The sequence below is a fragment of the Nipponia nippon genome, unplaced genomic scaffold (genome assembly GCF_047370975.1).
Source record: "Nipponia nippon isolate SJK-2023a ecotype South Korea unplaced genomic scaffold, ASM4737097v1 scaffold_3, whole genome shotgun sequence".
NCBI classification, from domain to species: domain Eukaryota; kingdom Metazoa; phylum Chordata; class Aves; order Pelecaniformes; family Threskiornithidae; genus Nipponia; species Nipponia nippon.
In genome coordinates, this window is record NW_028262347.1 from 47,270,679 (window position 1) to 47,292,955 (window position 22,277).

General features: G+C 35.4%; 1 protein-coding gene across 2 annotated transcripts in view; it reads right to left on the reverse strand.

Moving 5' to 3' along the window:
• LOC148054566 (uncharacterized) overlaps nt 1-19,092 on the reverse strand; it is a 77,974-nt gene extending 58,882 nt beyond the window's left edge. For both annotated transcript variants that reach the window (XM_087767058.1, XM_087767059.1), the window contains exons 1-4: nt 18,988-19,092; nt 13,172-13,204; nt 7,955-8,073; nt 6,852-6,919 (exon numbers count right to left, since the gene is read on the reverse strand). In XM_087767058.1, the coding sequence (XP_087623184.1) occupies nt 6,852-6,919; nt 7,955-8,044 (158 nt within the window). In that variant the 5' untranslated portion in view covers nt 8,045-8,073; nt 13,172-13,204; nt 18,988-19,092. The remainder of the gene's footprint in view (nt 1-6,851; nt 6,920-7,954; nt 8,074-13,171; nt 13,205-18,987) is intronic.
• Between the last annotated feature and the right edge of the window lie 3,185 nt (nt 19,093-22,277).

Here is a 22,277-nt window from a genome sequence, read left to right on the forward strand (position 1 = left end):
AATTTAAAATTTTCCAAAAAATATTTTCTGTTTCCAGTTCTCTTGCTGCTTTGGATTGTTCTAACTTACACTTACAGTTTTTGGTATGTATGAAAATACTCTTTTTTTTTTACTTTTTTTTTTACTTTTGATCTCAAAGCATATCCATGTGTTAAGTATGTGCTGAGTAACAAAGGATTTATGATCTTTGACTTTCCCTCAGTGACGTTTGTCAAGGGCATTTTCATGCACAGTAAAGTCTCCTGATTAACCTTCTGTATCATTATGTCCTCTAGTTCTTGTGACACCTCTTTGGATATTTCCTATGAATTGTATTTTTTCACATTTCTCTTCATAGATGCCTTTTCTTCTTTCATAATTACTCTAATGATCATTCCTTGAGCTTCCTTTAGTATTTTAAAATAACCTTGAGATGGAATGAGCAATTCTACACATAGTCCTCCAGATAATGCCATATCATAGATAATCCCTCATACTTTTTAAGAACTAGCTAGAAAGTATTTCAGTTTCTTTTGTAGAAAGTGCCTTCTTTTCATAAAAATGTATATGGTCAAATACAAAAAATAGAAACATTCCCGCCTAAATCATTAATATAAGAGCAATATTTTAAAGACAACCTAGTATCAGGAACTCAGTATTTCTATGTGTTTCAACAACACCACACTTCTTTGCCCCCAGTTCCTTTACTGGTTAGACTATACTGAACATTGTGACAAATTTAATCTCTCTGGAGAAACTCGTTCATAGAAAAGAACGGAATAATGAGATATCTACATTATGTGAAGCAACATATCAATACCAAGTCTAAAAACATTTGTGTTTTTTTTTTAAAGATGACCTTTTTATTTGTTTGTATTTATTGCATTTTTATATTACATATATTTATTATGGTTTTATGTGTCTAAGTGTAGAAGTATAGAGAAAACATCATTTAAACAATATGGCACTTTGATGGAAACACAGAACTGAAAAATCTTTAGGGATTCATGATCCAATTTTAAGAAACTGTAATTTAATTCTAAAATAGTTAGCTAAGGCAAGCTAACTATTTTTTCTTATCTGGCTAAAACCAGTATTTAACACTGGAGGACTGGGAATTCTAGGAACCGTGAACATGGCCAGATACAGCCATCCAAATGAAGTAAATCCACAAACGTTTATTAGAACTTACTGCAGTTTTAACATGATTTTCTAAAAATAAAAAGGGATATTTATGATGTAAATTGACTGTGCCTTTACATTTTGATCTTTTTGTAAACAGAACCAGCACCAGAAAATGGAAAAATTTGTGTGCTTTTAAAGGAATGAAGGAATTACAAATCATTATATTCCTAATACTTTAAGTTGTAAGTACGGACAGTGGTAACAAGGAAATGGGAAGGATTTAAGAAATGCTAAGGGGGGGATATAGACATCTCATTAACTTCACTCAGCATTATTTCCATGGTGCAAATCAGGTGATGCTACTATGAAATAAAGTTTTTCTTTTCACTTTGCATAGAATAGCTGAAGAACGTCCTTCCTTGCTTGCTTTTTTTTCCTTCCTTTCTTTGTTAGTGTATTAACTGAGAATAGTCCATTAGACAATAATAACTAAATATATTTTGACTTAAGATATCTGACTGTTCTATGTATTTGATTTGCAATATGCAACTGTATGTCCTTAGAGCATGCATTGTAGAATTTTACAAGCACTAAAGAGTATTGAACCACTAGGTCAATGTTCCCACAGATGTAGAACATTAGGTTACTATTTCAAAAGGCATTACCTACCATTTGGTATGCTCAGACAGCTGTGTGTACATAAATTGGTAACTAGTGTTTGAGTCAGTTCACAAAAGTAATCAAAATTTGCTCCTTCAATCCATTTCCTGGCAACCACAGTGATTCACTAGTAAACTGTCTGTCTATAAGCAATCCATAAGTATGCCTTCTTCCCAAAATTGTTTTCATTATCTGGATTACCTTCAAACTTTAATAGGGATTTTGTGAGATACCAAGAAATAAAGTCAGATTTATTAGCATAATCATATGATAGCATTTTTTATGGCTGCATATTCTAGGGGAACAAATGGATGACACATTTTATGCAATTCCAGAGAAAAAGAGGGTTCATACAGTGTTCTGCCATGAATCTAGAAAGCTCTTTCTCTGGGTAGAAGATACAGCTAATAAAATGTTCCCTAGTGACACTGAAGAGAACAGCCTTGTGAACTCAAAAGACATTCATCAGGACACTGGTCTCCAATAGGCTAAAAACTCTGAAAGTCTTCATGATCTTAGGAAACATTGCCCCTGACTACCATGGTAATTAGTATTTCAGAGTGCTCTTTGTTCAGAATCACTTCTGATGGGTCCTCGTGGATGATAAGTTTTCAATAGATCACAAATAGGAGTGCTTATGAACCGTTCTGAAATCTGCTTTCATTTCAAACACAACCTCGATACAATGAAAATGTTTTCATGAAGGTGTGTATAATAAGATTCTTATGAGATTATAGCATAACAATAGTTAAGACATCTTTATCTGATAAGTACACCGCGAGTGTTGCCAATTTACATAACAAAATAATCAAAAGAATGCGGTTCTTCTTTCTAGTACTGTGCTCCTGGAGACTCTCAGAGGGTGGCAGGCAGCTGATGAAGTCTGCCACGTTTTTGCCTAGACCAAGAAAAAAGGTGCTGCCACTGCAAGCAACCTGCAGTCCTAAACCTGTATACTGATCCCATAAGTCAACGTTTTTCTTTCCTGAACTCCACATCAGGCAGACAAGTGTTACCTTTCTCTTGCCCTTAATAAGATCAGTTAAGAAAAAAATAATCTTAAGAGTCTTTTATTAGGCTGACAAATTATATTATTCATAATATAAACAAGTCAATCACACTAAATCTGAACTTTAAACATTTCTGTTCTTATAAGTTAGAAGGAATAGCGAGATTTTGTTCACCAAAGAGGATATTAAATATTTCAGAGTCCTCTTTTCTCTATCAAAAACATCTTCAAGGACACTGAGCAAGAAAGAGTTTAGAAGTTGTCTGTTTACATATGAATAACACGCACAGCATCCTGTTGATTAACAGTGCTGCTTTTGGAGTTATTAGAGTCTAGGGTCTTTTTAAGCTCTTATTTTTATTTTGCAACAGTGAGGGGGGAAAGAAAAAGCATAACAATGTTTGATTTTTGGGTCTTATTTCCAAGTTTTAACAACCTTGTTGATAGACAATACTGGTAGGACTACAAAGTCAGAGTTATCACCTTGAGAGATTTTGTGAAATCCACTATCTGATCAGTTCTAAGAACATTCAAATAGAATAAAATAAAATAACATATCACTACAAAATCTGGCTCTGTTTGGAAATCCATGAGGGGTACCTAGTAGCTTTTTTTATTATTTTAGCTGTATTTTTGTTAGAAATCCTTCATTGATGAAATAAAAATCCAATGTTCAGAAGACGGTGATAAATTTTCTAAGAGTCTCAGAAAGGGGAATTGAAAGACCTGTTTTGAAATTGTCAGGATTGTTCTATATTCTGGTTTTGTATGATTTAGTTTCAACCATGATAACTGAACCGTAATGGCATATAGTCAGACTGTTCTACATTTTAATCAATATCCTTGTGAAGAAGTCTTTTAAATATATCCAGATATCTTTTCCCTTTCCCAAGTTATAGCTCAATTTCACACACAGTTCCAGGACTCTCTGTCCTGGAACTACCCTAAACAATCCCTGTGCCTAGAAGATACCTGAAATCTTCAAATGTTCTGGGATTTATTGTATATACTGCTTCATTACTATGTTAATGAGTTTGAGTGGGTGTGGATACTTTGGGCTTGGGGAGGAAGTTCACATAATTAAATTCTATATTTTTGAAGTTCATAATGACAATATATATTTATGCATCACAACAAAGAGACCAAACATGCTCATGAGACTTTATTTACGGTATTTTCTCCTTTCAGTGTGGCTGATTTTGCAAATGTATTATCTAAACCTGTTTCTGGACACAGTTTCCTCTTGTACACAGACAAACACATAACAAAAAAAAAACCAAAAGAAAGAAAAATTAACTAAGCTGACAAACGAAAGTGGATTTTCCATGCACGTTGTTTTATATTGCAGTCAAAATCTCTGAAGCTTTGCATGTTCAAATTTAGTAGCATGTTAAAAGGATCTGATTTTCAATAGGTCTTTCCTGAACAGCATGTAAGTAGATGGATTCTTTAAATGCCTTTTCTTTAGGGCCTCTGAACCAAAGGTGCCCAACATAACTATTTAAAATCTGAGCAGAGCACAGACACTGGTGCTCTAGCATATTCAGACATATTAACCCAAAGACCTGTCTTGGGCCACAGGGGATGACCTGGCTGGGAGGGGTACAGGCTTTCTATGCAACATTCTCCTTGTTTCCTTTCCCAACAAAAACCTTCTTAGGAACATGGTTTTCTTCAGTTACATCACAACCTTCTTGGAACTTCCTTAATTTCCTTACACTGCTGATGAGTGCATCTTTATGTAGATGAGGCACAAACACCAAACTTGTCATATTTGAGTGTTGGAAGTTAGGCTTCTGAAAACATGTTGTGGTTCCTGAATAGAAATGTCCTTTGAAATTCAGAGTTCCTTATCCAAATGCCTATGTTTACTTTAACGAATAAAACAGTCCAGGGTCTGGCCTGTGGTCCTGAGGCCAAATGCAATGGCCAACCTTGTATTCAAATGGTAAAACTCCCCAAAACAGGGTGGACTCTTTTTTGTTGCCTTTTGAGAAGGACTGTCCTCGCTGCTCCTTGATGGGCTCCATACCATGCTCAGGCTTTGCCTGGGAGAGCACTTGTGGCCCTGGGCCAAACAATGCCAGGAACCATGCAGTCAAACAACAGTAGGATGTTTGCACTATGTTAAGAGTTCATTATTTATGTCAGTGCTGCTAACACATACAGCTACTTTTGTGCAAGTGTTCAACCAGTTCCCTGTCCCTGATTAGTTTACTAGTGCACCTATAACCAAAGCAGTGAGGGTTTGGGGTTTGCTTGCTTGTTTGTTTGCTTGCTTGTTTGTGTGTTTTACTTTTAGACACCATCAGAGCAACAAATTCTAAAACATTTCAATCCGTCCTTAAACTGAAGACAGTGGATTTACACACACAAACTTTAAATGAGAGAAAGGATAATGCAGTGTGTTGGATGCTTATGTTTGGGCTTGGAAGTTGTGGAATAATCCCCAGTCTATCAGACTTTCTGTGAGACCACCAAATCTTTTGGCCTCTCTGTGTTTCAGTCCCACACCTGCAAAGTTGTACTTTTCATACTTCCCAGGAGTCCTGTTAAAAATTATAAGGCTGGCTGAGTTTCTGGCAATTGCAACTCTGTCACAGTGCACAAATAAATAGTGAACGATTGTTCCCAGCTCTGATTGTTAGAACCAATTTATTCTATAACTGTCTTGACTATTCTGGAGTTCAACAGCTATTACCATAGCAACCTGTTTTAATAACTTCCAAACTGCACAAAATACACTAGAATCAGGTTAATTCTGTGGTTAGGCACTGTACATAATATGCAACTATCTGGATCCCCATGGAGACTACAAGGAATGAACATTCCAAACAGGAGCTTAATCAACAGATCAAAGCACCATACCTGACAATGAAAGATCTTTTTCCACTATTTTACAAAATGCCTTTACTATCTGCAACACTTGTTTAAAAGGATATTATTCATTTTAAAGTACATGATCTTAGTGAAAACAATACTGTGTACAGAAACTCTTGGCATTAACTATCCCAGCTCTGCAAAATATTTATTAAGCTTTGGGATTAAAGAGAAGGTTATATTTTTTCTACACCTTTATGTCCCACCAAATACCAAATCAGTGTAAGAATATGCTCTTTCTGATAACGTTTTAAAAAGTTTACTCATGTACAAAAGGATAAATACTTCAATTTAAGTTCAGCTTCCATTTAACTCAATTAGGCTTTCTAGATAATTGGTTTTTTAAACCCATTATCTTTTCATTTGGATCGCTGATATTTAAGATCAAGAGTGATTAGTACAGATAAGTAATATATTGGGCAGAATTACTTTCATGATTACATACCATGAGAAAAAGCCAAGAAAAATCCATTTGCTTTCAGTGCATCTCTTTTGAAAATAAGACAATAAGACATTCGTAATATGACATGTTGCATTTTCAGCCTTCTGTATGCAAATGTCTTTACAGCCTCTGGATACTAAAGAAAACACACTCAGAAGGCTGAGGACAGATAAAATAAAATTTAATAAAAGCAGATTTAAAGGTTTCCTTCCCCTTCATTTAAAAAAATGCACATAAAATACAACATTTTTCTACACTTTTCCCCTCCAGTTCTGTGATTTTGTAGAATCCAGTTTCATGTCCTCTTTCTAGCCATTGAGATGTTTTCTTTCTTGGAAAAGTTAAGTTTGTCTCCTACTGAATCAATTTAGAGAGGAACAAGAAATTTCATCTTGGTAATACATGTAATTTTGCCAGTCCATATGACTAATCAGATATTCCACTTCAGGTTAAAAAATAGATAAATGAATTTCCAAACAAAATGATGGAAGTATAACCAATGGATTGTATCAATGCAGAATGTGTGCAGACACTCTTTTATTCAAAATTTTAAATTGTTAGTTTGTAATTCTTGTGTGTAATTGTATCACTAAATATAGTATTGATATTTTCCTAGTGACTTCATATTGTAGTATGGTGTGTTACCTCTTTCCTTAAAAAGGACGAAAAAATTGTCTTGGTGAACCTTAATTTTAATTCTATTTCAACTGCCTCATGCTATCTAAGATCTGTATGAAGAGAGGCTTAAGGACATACCTCATCAGTCTCTCTGCTATGCCAAAAAGCTGTCGTATGGATATTTGTTCCAGTCCCATCATGGTAGTCTGCAAGGTGGTGTTACAAGGAAAGAAAATATTACCATGCACACCTCTTGGGAGTTGTAGCTTTCAATTGAAATGTCAGTGGACTATTTTTATTTTTTAATTTTGATGTTTGAACATAAATTGGGGTGGGAATCAGGAAGGTGAGGAAGAAACCCAGAACTCTGGATGGTATAAAGTATAAATGTTGAATTATTTTTCATTAACAACAATGACATGTTTAAATGTTAACATTGACACGTATCAGAAATATATATGTATTGAGTACAGTTGTGTACTGTAGTCATTGGTGTTAGATGAATTTCAATTAAAATAAATAAAAGCTTCCAAGATCAGCCCAGCTGCTGAGAAGAATTCCACTGTGCATCTGGCCAGTGTTCTGCCACATCACAATATCTAAATGACACCAATTATTCAAAAGGTAAACCTTGATTTTTGAACCCATGACTAGGAGGGCTCACAGCAAAAGTCTAGATATGTTGGAGAAAGATAAGTCATAAGAAGGGTCACTTTTGCACTGGCTACTTCCTATAAATGAGCACATCTTCTGTCTTCTTGAATTTGTGCTGAGTTTGCCATTTAAAGCTATAATTATGAAACCATATTTTTTCTTTTAATGAACTTGATCGAGATTTTCATGAAAATACAAGCTTGACAAGCCATAACAGTGCAAAAATTTCCTAAGCTAGTGCACCACCCACTGAGAATATTGCTCTATATCTGAATCAGACATGAGTCAACATCTAACAATTATTTAGAAGGGGATAAGGTGGCAGAATGCAAAACAAAGCCCTTTCTTTTCAGTAACTAAAGAAATAAAAGTAATATTTAAGATCATTGACGTTTCCTTTTGACTTTGTTGTGATCGCAAAGACCAGAGGATGTGGTGCACAAATTATTATTTTTGTTTATTTGTAATTCCTATCATCAAGCTTTGATTAGCTAACACAGTTCCCATCATCAGTCAACTATGACCTTGAGGTTTTGTTGCCTCACCCATAGACCCAGGCAGGTGTAGACTAGAACATTTGTTCTTACCTTTAAAAATACTTCAGAAGATGATATTGAGCAATTACTGCGACTCTGGCCTGTAGAAGTCCACTGAATTTCTAATCTGCCATCCATCATGCTGTGGCTTCTAGGCAGCTGAGCTCAGGCTATAAAGAAGAAATACTGCTGTTTCTTCATTTATTCAACTCTATTAATTACATTTATTCAACATCTATTCAACTCTAATAATGCAGTCTTTATGCTTTCATAAATGTTTTTTGAAAAGGCAGTTTGGACTAAGGTTTGATCCAGAGCAGCTCCTGATAGGAAACAGGAACAGGAAGAGTGGATGTGTATTCATAGTATTCAAAGGCTTTTAAATCCTTTTCTACCTTTTCTTCCCTTCTTTCTAGTGATAGCAGGAAGGTAAGTGCTTCAAACAACTTTCTCTCTCCTCCGAAGGTGATAAAAAACTTATATTCATGCTGAGTTGTACCAGGAGGTATTGTAGCATGACCTGAATTTTATCTTATTGTTCCCCATGGTTTGGGGAACATCCCAATACTCCTCCAATATTAATAAACTTCTATTGTTATGACATTGCTATGATGTTCAAGATAAAATTAAAAATGAAAAATCCTTGGTTCACATATATATATATATATATAATAATTTAAACAAATATACAATCAAAAATCATTTTGATACAGGTTGCTTGATACAGCTCTTTACTTATTTTCTCAGATCCACCAGTGCTCAGTCTATACAAGAGAGCTGTTGACTTGCAGTGTGGTCATACTAAAATATATTCTATCCTTTTTTTAAATCAGTTTTCTCTCATATTAGCATTTTTTGGCATTATTGCTTTGCAGAAAAATTAAGAGGGATAAGCACTGGACAGGAGATTAATTCATGTGTAAATAATAGTTTTGAAACCTAGGAAAAATAGGATGAACTGCATCAGTATAATACATCAAGTCGTTTAAGGACAGAATAATAAGACATTTTAAATCTAGGCTGATCTTCAGTTGAAAGAGGCAAAGGAAAGGAGAGGTGAAAATTCTCAGTTAGTTGGATAGAGGGTAGAAACAAAGAAGTGCACGTTGTAAAAGTCACAGATGAGAGTTGATCTGACGTACTATATATGCCTCAGGAAATATGAATGTGAAATGGAACCAGAATAGGAAAGAGCCACTAAAGTGGTCAAAGCAAAGAAGGATATATTTATAGGAGGCAACTAAGTTAGCTTGTTTTACTAAGCTAATCAACACTGAAAGGACTAGAAGGTATAATACATATATGTATAATCTACATATATATATATGCAACATATATGCAATATAAATATAGAAGACATGCTTAAAAACTGCAAAAAATAAGGCCACACTGAAGTATAACATTTTCTAGGAAAAAAAAACAAAACATTAGTATGTTTAGTTTCAAAATGATTAAAAGAGGAGTGAGATTTTGGAACAGCTTTCCTAGAACATTCTCTAGTAGAATGGGAGGGAAGGTAGGAGGAAATGACTGATTTTTAAGATGAAGCTTGGTGTGTTTATATGATCATGTGACATGGTTTCCTGACATAGGATAGTGCTAGGCACAATGACCTCCACAATATTTGTAGCTGTCTGAGATGTTGACTTCCTAATGCTGCTAAGCAACATCTTAGGTCATGATTATGGTTCGTGACCACTTTGAATTTGAATGGCCCATTACCAGACAAAGGCTCAAGATTCAGTAAACATATTTCGTATGAATGTCACTCATTTAGATATACATAACTCAGCAAAACTGTCACAAGGAAGTCATAATGAAAGTCCATATTTTCATTAGGTCAACAAATCACTCATGCTCTAGGATACCAAATTTAAATACCTTTCTGAGGCTATTTATCTCCCATCCCAGTTGAGACACAACAACTAACCATATATAAACCCTTAGTTACAATGAGGGGTAACAGATAATGAAAAAGTATTTTTTTTACTTCCATGCAACACTGATTTGCATCAACTTTACCTTACTATGAAATCCAAGAGAGAAAAAAGGCAAAGTAGTTTTATTTTGAGGTAGATTAGGGCTATATCTATAAAGTAGAACATGAAGGTCTTTAGTATACAGTAAAAACCTCTGTACATGCTAATTCTATAGCATAATACTAATGTAATGTTAATATGCAAAATAGAGATTTTTGAAATCCCAGGTAACCATCGTATATTTCCATTACAGAGAAAACATAGCAAAGGACCATAGTAGTCTCATACAATAAGATTTTCTTAATAGTTCCGGTCATCTCAAAGACAATTTGGCTCAGACAAGGTCATGTCCTCAGCTGAAGGGAACACTACTGTCTGACATTAGAGAACTGGAAAAAAAAACCCAGTCGGTGAAGTCTGTTCCCAAGAGCAAATGTTATTTTTAATTGGTGAAAAATAGAGCATACTAATTCTATCAAATACGTGAATGAATTACATATGTGACTATGTTCACTTGATTAGGGTAATGCTTATGAAGACAGTTTTGGAAAGGGAAAAGTATAAACAAACACCTAAGGAAATTTATCAGTAGAGCACTATTTGCAGAGCAAACTTTGTAAGAGCTATGCTCTCCTATGATTGGCAAGTTTCTCATGTCAGTTTTTTAAAACTCATAAACAGCTGAAGGACTCTCCAAAATGTACCTTTTCTTAATAAAAAATGATTAGTAATCGTTTGTTTGGTTTTTTTTTTAATGTGAAATTGCTAAGAATTAAGAAATGGTCTGTGCCCCTATTTGCAATTAAAGTAAATTCTCTAGACCCTGTTTCAGGACCCTTTGGTAGAGAAAGATAGGTAAATTTTCTTTCATTCAAATAGGAGAGAATCAATGGGCACAAGTTAAAAAAACCAAACAAAAAACCAAATATGAAATTCTGCCTCAACACAATAAAACTGTGAAGTTGATTGATACTGGCACAGGTTGCCCAGAGAGGTTGTAGAATCTCCCTCCTTGGAGATATTCAAAAGCCATTTGGACATGGTCATGGGCAGCCCTTCTTGAGCAGGACAGTTGGACAAAACAATCCCAAGAGGTCCCTGCCAACCTCAACCATTCTGTGATTTTTGCGATTCTGTGATAATCCTGTATATTTTCCTCAGTTATCCATACTGCTATTTGCTTGTCTAAATCTGTTGTTGTTTAAAAAGCCATGTGATGACCAAGTTTCAGCCTTTCAGCATAACATTTTCAGTAGCATTCAGAATTAGTCTTATTCTTCACTTACTAATACATGCAAAAGACCTAATGCAAGCAAAAAACGTATCCTATATCTCAGTGGTATTAAAAAAAAAAAAAAAGGAGAGATTAACATAATCAATTAAAAATACTTCTAGAAGTATAATACAAAAGTATGCAACAAACCATAACAGCAGCTTGATTCTTCTTTGAACTAATTCTAGGTGCTATGGTCTAGGGTTTCTGAGCAACCCATTCTCTAAACTGCCTCTTTAAGTTAATGTGCAAATGGCTATTCTTGCTTCAGTGGTTCTGTATCAGCTTTTACTGAAGGTTGTTTTCGGAACTATTTTTATTATGTTTGCTGATTGATTAATATTTCACTTCTTAGAAGCAATTGAAAGAAAACTTAGGATGATAAAACAAATTAAACAGTAAGCCTTCACCATACTTGGATTGCTGCCCAAGACTTATATAAGTCAAACCAATGATCAACATATGATATAGACTTTATCAGCACAGATTTTAAGTGCATGTCTTGTGGAAAGAACTTTATTTTAAATTAATGACAAGATTTTTATTTATAAGCACAAAAACCCAACAGTAATTTAATAACATTTTCAAAATGTAACATCTATAACATCAATCATAAAATCAGAAGAAATCCTGTACTTATGACAGTGCACAAATAGGCTTGTTTTTTTTTAACAAAACAAGAACTTTATAAGAATATGCCTGAGAAGTATTACATGTGCACTGACTGACCTTCACAATAGTGGACCCCTGAATTTCCAAGCGTTGGGCCTCTGGATCCAAATTTAAAGGCAATACTTGCTTTGGTGAACAACAGGTAGACCATATCAAACACCAACAGGCAATTCTGCTTCCATTCACAAAGTGTTGGGTGGCTCACTTCATTATAATATGCCATTATAATACACTGTTTAAAATGCAGAGCAGGACATAGCTCTAATTTGAATAAGGTAAGGAGAGAAGGGTATGTGCGTATGGTTCATTGCCTGATTAGGAGTGTTCAGCCACTCTGGGCAGTTGCCCTGAAGGGAAAGAAGGAAATCTACTGTCTGCTTAAATGTTTCATCCCCAGTAAATCACACTGTAAAGATCAGTTCTTACAAAGAGGCTCAACTGAAAAAATTAGTAGCTAGATAGACAGAAAAAGATACAGATATGCTATAAAACATCACACAAACATATATACACTGATAAGATGACTTGACCTATATTGACATATATTATGTCCATACATAATATATACATGTATAAATTTAGAAGCACATATATAAAAGACCACAGATGAAGACAAATGTATGATTTTGAATTGCTATTTCTCTTGTACCTACATTAACAAGACACTCTTTAGTGGAAGAAAATATATCTTTTACTCAAATGTTCCTTCAGTGAAAAGGGTGAAATGTCCATAGAACCGACTCAAATTCTTCATCAGTCTACTGGCATTCATGCAGCAGCTTATTTAGTACACTGATATGCATACTGACTGTATTATTACTGATATTCTGGACCTTATTGATGTCTGAGATGGTGTACTATACTGTTCTGTATGAGGATGAGTATATGAAAGCAATAATTATTATGCAAATCATTCTGGAATTATCCTTTGGCTGAGAAAGACATTAATATAGTAAAATGTTTTATAGAGATGTTTTACTCTTCTGTCTCAGAGGAAGAATAGAAGAATTAATACCAAAAAAGCCACTGTGGAATGGGTCTTCTGGTCTATGGAGGATGTGATTCAACCTTTTTTTACTAAGTCAAATTAAAGTGTAAGGTTTGGACAGAGTTTAAATACTCATAACTGAAACTGCCATCCTGAAAATCCCTGTTCTTCTGACACCAAGCCCTGGAGGAACTTAAGCTCTGTAGAAGATGCAGATTTCTATCTGAAAGTTCCTCAGGCTCCTGAAGTTCTGCTTCTGTACATGCCCAGAAATGTCTTGGTTTTGTAGGGTTCAACGGACTGTGCAAATTTTACATCAAAGCCTGACAGGTATCCCAATATGAACTGCTCCTTACCTTCTGAGCTCTGTTCATGCTGAAACCTTGCTGCTGTAAGGAAACATGGAATAAACATTAAGCCAGGAACAAAGAGAGGGAAAGGGAGACAGAGAGTGGGGGATGATTTTGCCTCATCTTAGATGAGAAACCGTTAACTTCCAATTCTTGTAGAAACCTATTTTCAGAGACATTAAGGGTAAAGGAAGTCAAAGCAGGAACCAGAAACTGATCTCTGGTGATCTCAAGCACTGCAATCACTGCACTACAGAATCCCACTTTTTGACTGAATGGTTTCTGGGATAAGGTTGAAGGCATATTTTTGCCCCCAGCATTTCTTACTAGCTAGCTCAGCTGAAGACTTTGGACACTGTTTCTAGGTGCTTAACTTTCCCTGAGCCCAGTACAAAGCCTTGCTGTAAGGCTCCAGGCTCATCTTTAGGGACAGGCATCAGGAAGTGGGCATTTTGGTACTCCAGGGATAGAGACCTTTTGGATCTAATTGAAAAGGAAGAGCGCCATTTATATATTCAGTGTGCTTTATTTAATAGACAGAATATAAGGGACAACTCAAATACCCATATTTATGCAAGTGATCTGTGGCACACCTTGACCTTTTATCCAAACTGTCCTGACTCTTTTTGTTGTCATGTTAGGAGTCTTAAAATGAAAGAATTAGACAGAATAAACAATCTGTGACCATTCCTCTGATGATTTATTATCATTAAATTCACAAGAAATATATTATTGGAAAATATTTAGAACATTTTGTTATATGTTTAGCTCATGAGAGAGACTGACTTCATAAAATCTCAATAGTGGTATACACCTTCTTGTTAATTTTTGTCTTTGATTCCCCCCTCCCCCCTGAAAGTAGGCAAAATATCATATTGACATACTGTATTTATAGTATTTTGAACAAGGTATCAAAAACTAAATAACAACAAAAGGAACAATGCTAGATTCCTTTAGACTTACAATTAGTCACAAATAAATTAATTACACACATTTATGTATGTATAAATTTATTACGCTGAATTAAATTGGCGTTGATTGAATCATAGAATCATAGAATTGTTAAGGTTGGAAAAGACCGTTAAGATCATCAAGTCCAACCATTAACCTAACACTGCCAAGTCCACCACTAAACCATGTCCCTAAACACCATGTCTGCCCATCTTTTAAATACCTCCAGGTATGGGGACTCAACCACTTCCCTGGGCAGCCTGTTCCAGTGCCTGACTACTCTTTCAGTGAAGAAGTTTTTCCTAATATGCAATCTAAATCTCCCCTGGCACAACTTGAGGCCGTTTCCTCTCGTTCTATTGCTTGTTACTTGGGAAAAGAAACTGACCCCCACCTCGCTACAACCTCCTTTCAGGTAGTTGTAGAGAGCAATAAGGTCTCCCTTCAGCCTCCTTTTCCCCAGACTAAACAACCCCAGCTCCTCAGCCGCTCCTCATAAGACTTGTGCACTAGACCCTTCACCAGCTTCGTTGCCCTTCTTTGGATGCACTCCAGCACCTCAATGTCCTTCTTGTAGTGAGGAGCCCAAAACTGAACAGTATTTGAGGTGTGGCCTCAGGAGTGCCGAGTACAGGGGGACGATGACTTCCCTGGTCCTGATGGTCACACTATTCCTGATACAAGCCAGTTTGCCATTGGTCCTCTTGGCCACCTGAGCACACTGCTGGCTCATGTTCAGGTGGCTGTCAACGAACACCCCTAGGTCCTTTTCCGCCAGGCAGCTCTCCAGCCACTCTTCCCCAAGGCTGTAGCGTTGCATGGGGTTGTTGTGACCCAAGCGTAGGACCTGGCACTTAGCTTTGTTGAATCGCATACAGGTGGCCTCAGCCCATCGATCCAGCCTGTCCAGATCCCTCTGTAATTTCATGCTCTGCAGATGTATACTACATGAGCTGTAACTCTTTGGATTCACTTTCCTGTCATCTTTTTCCATTTTATTACATAAAGTTTGGATGTGATGGCCACTCCTGCATACATTATTCAAAGGGCAGGAACTATGGATTTATACAGCACTACAAAAAGTAATTTAGTTTGATCTCCATTTCTTCCCTAATCATTCCTAACTTCCTGCTTTCCATTAGATTTGGCACCGAACATCAAGTATTTCAGACAGCTATCTGCAATAGCCTATTTCCAATATCATCCTGATAAAGGCAAATCAAATCCCGGTGTATTCAAGTGCTTCTATTGCTTTCCCTGAAAGACTGTAATCTAATATCTAAAACGCAAGCAGAGATATTTTTGACTTTTTATAACAATCTTTCCCCTAAAATGAAGTTGAGTCCATGATTTTCTGACTCAAAAAACCAAACTGCACGATTACATATACAGTTAAAAGTTGTTAATGCATTTTAACAATAGAAAAATAGCTTATCTCATTATGGACTTGGTCCATTTTGACTAATCCATTTTTTGCAATAGTTATTGGAATATTCTAGGCACATCTTGGACAGCACTGCTCCAGACAGCTTGAAATTGAATGTTTGCAAAAATAACCTTGCTGCTGAAATGTTAAGGGTTGAATGTTGTTCGTATCATAAAGACTGGAATTAGGGTTTCTAATGTTCCACGTTTGAGGGTGAAAAACAACACCTTCGGGTCCTTGAGCTGAAATACATTTTTTCAGTGGGCACAATTTAAATGAAGTGCAATATTTCTAGAGATGGAATAACTCTACAGGTAGTGGAGTAAATTAATTATAATGATTGGTATTGGCAGGTTACATCTCTGGTGAGTATCTACCCCAGAGAAAGTGTTCAGCATAACTGAATGAAAATATGGGATAAATAAGTTTGGCGAAAGCCATTTCATTAGAAATATCTATTTAATAAAGGCAAGCTGTAAAATCAATGGTGTTAAAGAGAACAACAAATAACCCTAGTAACAACTATTTGAAACCTTTTAGCACCCCTCACTGGAAGGATATTTTTATACCTATTAAGTAAACTATGTCAGAAAAAATAAATAAGCCTTTTAAATGGGAGCTCTGCCTGAGGGAAGGCTACATAAACAGATTCTAAATAAGCATGGAAGAGGATTGGAGCTGATATAACCCAGCACGATTTTACTGATTCAGCAGCGCTACTCCAATTAACTGCTGCTGAAGTTCTGGCAGAGGGAATTTATTTTACAGAATATGGTCTCAGCTTTGCATTTTAGAAGTCAAACATGCTCTCTTGCTAGATATGTTTCAAACAAGACTTGAATAAGGATCGTTCTAGGGTGGTTTATTCTGTTAGTACTAAGAATGCCAAATGACGCCAGTTCTAGGATAAGTAATAACCTTTGATTTCATAAACTTATAGATTAAGAGGAATATAAATGGTCATTATGAATGATGCTGCTTGACCTCTTGTTCAGCACATGACAGAGAATTATGTCAATTAAAATACAGTGATGAGCAACCTCCATTGCTCTCTATTTAAATGCTTGTGATGTTTGTGTTGCTGAAGACTGCAGATGCCGAGCTATGAGAGCAGATATACTGAGGATGCAAAACATAGTTACTCAGGATCTTCTCCCTCTCCCACTGTAGCGCAACAGAATTGCAAAGGTTCTGCTGTAAGCCTGCCTCTCTAGGGCAAAAGAAAAGGCATAATTTCTTTTGTTTACTTCCCCAGGGTCTTTATTAACACACACACTTGGAAGACATTATGTTATTAGCTGATTAGTAATGCAGAAATAGTTTCAAACATGAACTTGAATTTCACATATGCCAATGATGAGCTTTCATTATTCACTCCTTATGGTCTTGTTTTGTCTTTTTAGACAGTTACTTGACAACAGTAATACTTTCCTTTTGAGAAGTTCTGACAATTTATTTTCAAGAACTTTCCCGTAAGAAGATACCGTGCAGGGAATCAGCACAATGGTGCGTTACGGAAATAGAAACCATCCCACTGACTCGGGAGGCTCCACACGAGTTGTGCATATAATGTTGCCTTCCTGCCGGCAACCTGACTGGGCAGCCAGCATAACTAAATTCTCTAATGACTGAGCTAATCATCATATTACACTTATTGCTGCCAAGGTAAAAGGGGTGACCAATGCAAAGGGAATACAGACAGCATTGCCCAATACAAAGCTGTTTGCCAGCTGCTGTTTCAGCCCTGGAGGACATATGTAGCTTGAGTAATTTTGAGCAGCTTTTTTTAAACAGGCCTGAACAACTCAGACACGGTTTTGAGAGCAGAACACTTGCAAAGGTGAGCTTTCCTCATTCTCTGTACCTGTGGCTATATCTAAATATTCCTTAACCATAACCAAGGATTCAGCTGTTTATTTATAAATAATTTCTGCTTGACAGAGCAAATGATCATGGAGTAAAACCCTACAAGAAACCAGCTCCTGATTCTGAAGTATTTCCCTTCAGAAGAAGGGAAAAAAAGAATATGTTGAAAAATATATACTCAGACATACAATATCAGATCATTAAATCCCAGACTGAGGAATCCTCAGTGTACTCTGTCTTTAACAAACCTCTTATTCTACAGCGTGCTAATTTGCATCAGGCTGTTTTTTTCTTCTTTTGGTTTAATGAAATAGTTCCTAACTAATCCCTATAGAGAAAGTACTGCCTCTATGGTACAGATTTTCACCAGAGGTTCTTTGTACAACACCCTCATTCCTAGAGCAACATTCAATTATTCTGAATAATTTTGGGTTACTCTATTTATTATCTATCATCATTCTATGAATTATTAACTCTGAATTTTTCAATTATTTGCAAAGATTTCTTTCAGTACATTCATTCAGTTTCAGTCTATTATTTCTTTGTAAAAATAATGAGGTATTTGTCTGTCCTTAAAACATATAGCAGTATATAAAAAAGCCTTTTGAGAAAAGTGCAAACATATACTATGTAAATTATCTTTTCCTTTAAATGATGGGCAGCTCTACTGAAATGACTGTAGTACTTCAGTCTCCTGTTGCAGTCCAACAGCCCTCACTTTAGTGAGGATTCAGCTGGAGGCTAGACCAGTGATGAATGTAGGACTATCCATGCTGAGGAACCAATGCATCTCTAACCTTATATCTCTTTTTCAAGCATGTGGACATACACACATGGAAACATACATACTTGCTCCTAATACATATATAGTCATCTGCATTAATTGCAAATGAGGACTAAAATGTCTCAGATATTCTTCCTGACTAAAGAAAGAAGGGATTTTTTTATTAGTTTTTAAATTCTGTATTAGAAGAAAAATACAGCAACAACAACAAAACCTCAAAGTCTGAGCATAAAGATTTTTTTAAAAGAACTACTCCTGAAAAGATATTCCCCTCATTCATAAAAATAAATTAAAATAAATACAAAAAAGCTAAGGATAATTATTGCAGTAACTGATGTCCGCTGAACTCACGCCAGGTTTCATATAATAGATTTGATCTCCATCAGCATGGGTAGCTCCATTAATGTTAAAAGATTAATCTGACATACAGTAACTGTGAAACCTACAATGTGTCTCTCAAGTGAAAACATAATCCGTAATTTTGTTCATGCTTATAGGTTTACTATTTGCAATACCTTCACTTCTGTGGGATAATATAACTTGATATGGGTTGTTGTAAAAATGTTTTAAGATCTATGGTTTTAGCAATCAGATTTCCTTTTTTTTTTCAAATGGATTTTTACAAGTACATAATTAATATACACTAATTATTTAGCAATTTTGCATGTGGTATACAAAACTGCATTTATGAATAATGTTTCAGTGACCAGCCTGTGTGAGCAGGAGATATCATAGGATGTGTTTCTTAGACACATAACTTAAATGCATAAACTGTTCCTTCCATCTGTCTCTTACCATTTAAGATTTGCCTTTCTATGCTCTGTTCATCACTTGGCATATAAGCATTTGTTCACAGATTAGTGAGGTCTCTAGGAAACAGCTCATTAATTCCAAATTTTGAAAAGTCAATTCTGAGTTTGGATTTCTCAATTTTCAGGTGTTTCAAGTCCAGCAAGAGGTTGAGATTGCCAGAATGCATCTTCCAAGAAATTATCTTTCTTAAGAGCCCCTAAACTCTTGAAACTCCCAAGAAGACCACTGTTGTCCAGAAATATTGGATAAGTTGCATTTCTTCACCATTTCTAAAACATAAACTTTGAAGACAGAGAAGCAACTGTTAATTAATTAAAATCACAGCCAAGAGTCATATAAACTCATTATTATGAAACATGTTATCATCCAAAACAACTTTATCAAGATATTCCAATCACTTTGCCTACTATACCCCTTTTCCTTTTTTTAGTCTTTGTTTTTGCAAAGTTTCATGTACCTGAATCATTTAACACAAATAAAACATGTCTTTCTTCTTAATAAGACTACCCAAATTCATAAATCTACATCGGTATTTGCAGGTACTAGTAAGCCAGATGTCAGTACTTCCTTCATCAAAATTGTACTATATATGTTGTGGGCACACACAGAAAGGTACTTAATGCCCATTCTCACTGCCTTCATGTTTATGTTTTTTGCACATAGAATTATTAATGCTATCCGCCTCATAGCCATCCATGTATGTTTATTGGAGATATCTGATGAAACTGATAAATGCTAACAAATTCCAGATGAAGATGGTAATAATGTGCTTTTTACAGAATTTATTCTTAAGGTTGTCAAAAACTAGGCTGTTTTCCTTACTACTAGCTGTTATTCATCTGCTCATATTTACATAAAATTAAAGCTGTGACTTGTGGAATTACTTTTCATGAGAAAGGTAATAAACAACATCAGGCTAAATTAGCAGTTTTTAAAGTAACTTTTCTGTATTTCCTTTATTTTACAATTCAAACTTTCCATAGAACTGTTGTTTCCTTGAATAGTTATATAGAATGTAACTTGCAGTATACCATTCCTCTAAGCTGGTACCGCACTACTTCACCATAGCCCCATTTTGTGCATAACACCTAGGTAGAGCATGGAATATTCTGACTCAGAAAAGAAACGCCTTTTGAGCCCCAGAGCTTCTGCTCCTCAGAAAAGGAGCATAAAATCATGGAAAGAATGATGGAAGGGACTTCAAGAGATCACTTAGACCTTCTTTTCTACTCTCTACCAGTTATATCTAGGGCTAGCTTGAAAGATGTTTGCCTAAGATCAAAATTTCCAATGTGTAATGCAAATCTCTCCTGGTGCAATTTAACCTCTTTAATTTTTTTCTATTGACCATGAACATAAAGGGATTATTCACTTCCTCTTTGAAGCAGTTTTTATGTACGTGAATTCCATTGGTGTGTCTCTCTTCTGTCTTCGTTTGTAGACTCGGAACAACCCAATTAATTCAGTCTTTTCTAATAACTCATGGTTTTTAAACCTTCAGTCATTCTTGTGGATCTTTTTTTTTTCACTTTTCCCAATTGGTTAATATTATGCTTGAAGTGCAAAGATTTCAGCTCAGAGATTACAAATGACATATTATATACGACAGAGCAAATATATTATTTGGATGTCTTAAGTATAATTCCCTTTTTTACAACAGCATGAAATTGGTCATTCACAAGTACCATGTAAATTTAAACCACAAACCTCTTTTGATGGGCTAGTAACATCCTCCTCAACCCGTACTTCTGCTCTGAATTACCACCTAAATGTAGATCCTTGCACTTGCCTTTACTACGTGTAGCTTGGCTTCCATGTGTTTATCTGTAAAGGTACTCCCAATTCTACATATAAACAATAAAAGTAGTTCTCAGCAATTAAAATATTAGCCAGCATATCTCCAGGACTGATGCCTGTTGAGGGTTGATTCATTTCAGGTATTATTCTATCTTGAACCACTGATGATAATTCTGGTTGTGATTGTCCAGCTAATTACGAATCGACTTCTAAGAAGTTTCATTTAGACTACTCTTATCATTAGATGCCTTGCCAGGTGTCACTTGGTTTTTTTAATATGTCAACAACTTGACAAGAACTTAGATATATTTCTGCTGCTGTTTGTCCACTACCTACTGAAGACGTTGCCTGTCATACAACAGTTGCTCAGCAACAAGCTGGGCCAAACCAATGCTGGCTCTTATTTAGGTTATATTTGTCTAGGAGCTTACAAACAGTTTTATTGTTTTCAGTATGTTTCCATGATCGGTTTACAGTTTTCTGCTCCTCCCTTTTCGCACTTTTTAAAAAGAGGGAATGTATTTCACTTTTCCAGCTTCCAAAAAATGTTCATTACTTTGTTCCTCAAAAATAATCACTGTTATCTCTGAGATTGTTTCAGACAGATTTCTGTGATCTTGAGATTAATTTTATCTAGGTTCTGGTTTTCAAAGTATTCTCTAGCCCTTTCTTTTCCTGTTCTGGGTGGGAATTTTATCCTTTTGATTTGTCCTTAATTACAATAGACACCTCTATAATCAAACTGGTTTTAGTGAAGACTGATTCAAAAGAGGCATAAAGCTCTTTGACCTCCTCAGCATTACCTACTCCCCAGTACATCCTTCCTGATTTTTTCCTTCTGTTTGTGTTACTCATTTATGTTTGTCCCCACTGTTTCAGATTGCAGTCGATGAAAAGCTTGTGACTCAACTTTTCATTAGTAAATTAATCTCCTATTAAACTCCTATCTTTTCCTTGTATTTTATTATCAGTTGTCAAGTAGAAACGTTTACAAAGATTTTATGAAGCTTTATGGGACTTAATTCAGTTCTGTTTTGAAAATCAAGTATTCTGAGTTGGACACAAAAAATCTTTAGAAATTTTGTGTTTTCAGCTGAAAACCAAAGATAGCAAACAGATTTCTGATTGCAACCTGAATGCAGATTCATCCCAGGTAACACTGTATATCTTAATTTCAATATCATTAATTTTTATTTATTTTATCATTTATGTGATTTAGATGCTTCACAAAGCTCTATGATATGTTCTAATTAATCTCACAGAGCAAAGAAAACAAAAATCTCTATGTTTAATATGTTGTCTGAAGCTCAAGAATACCTTGATAATCCTCAGAAGCAGGCATTTCAATTTAAGTGGTTAATTTTAAGGGCACTTTATAATTTAAAAAGTTAGAGAAACACACATTATTATATTCAGTATGCTAGGTACATCTGCTTTCCTTCAGTTTCACCTTATGAATTTTCATGAATATTTCA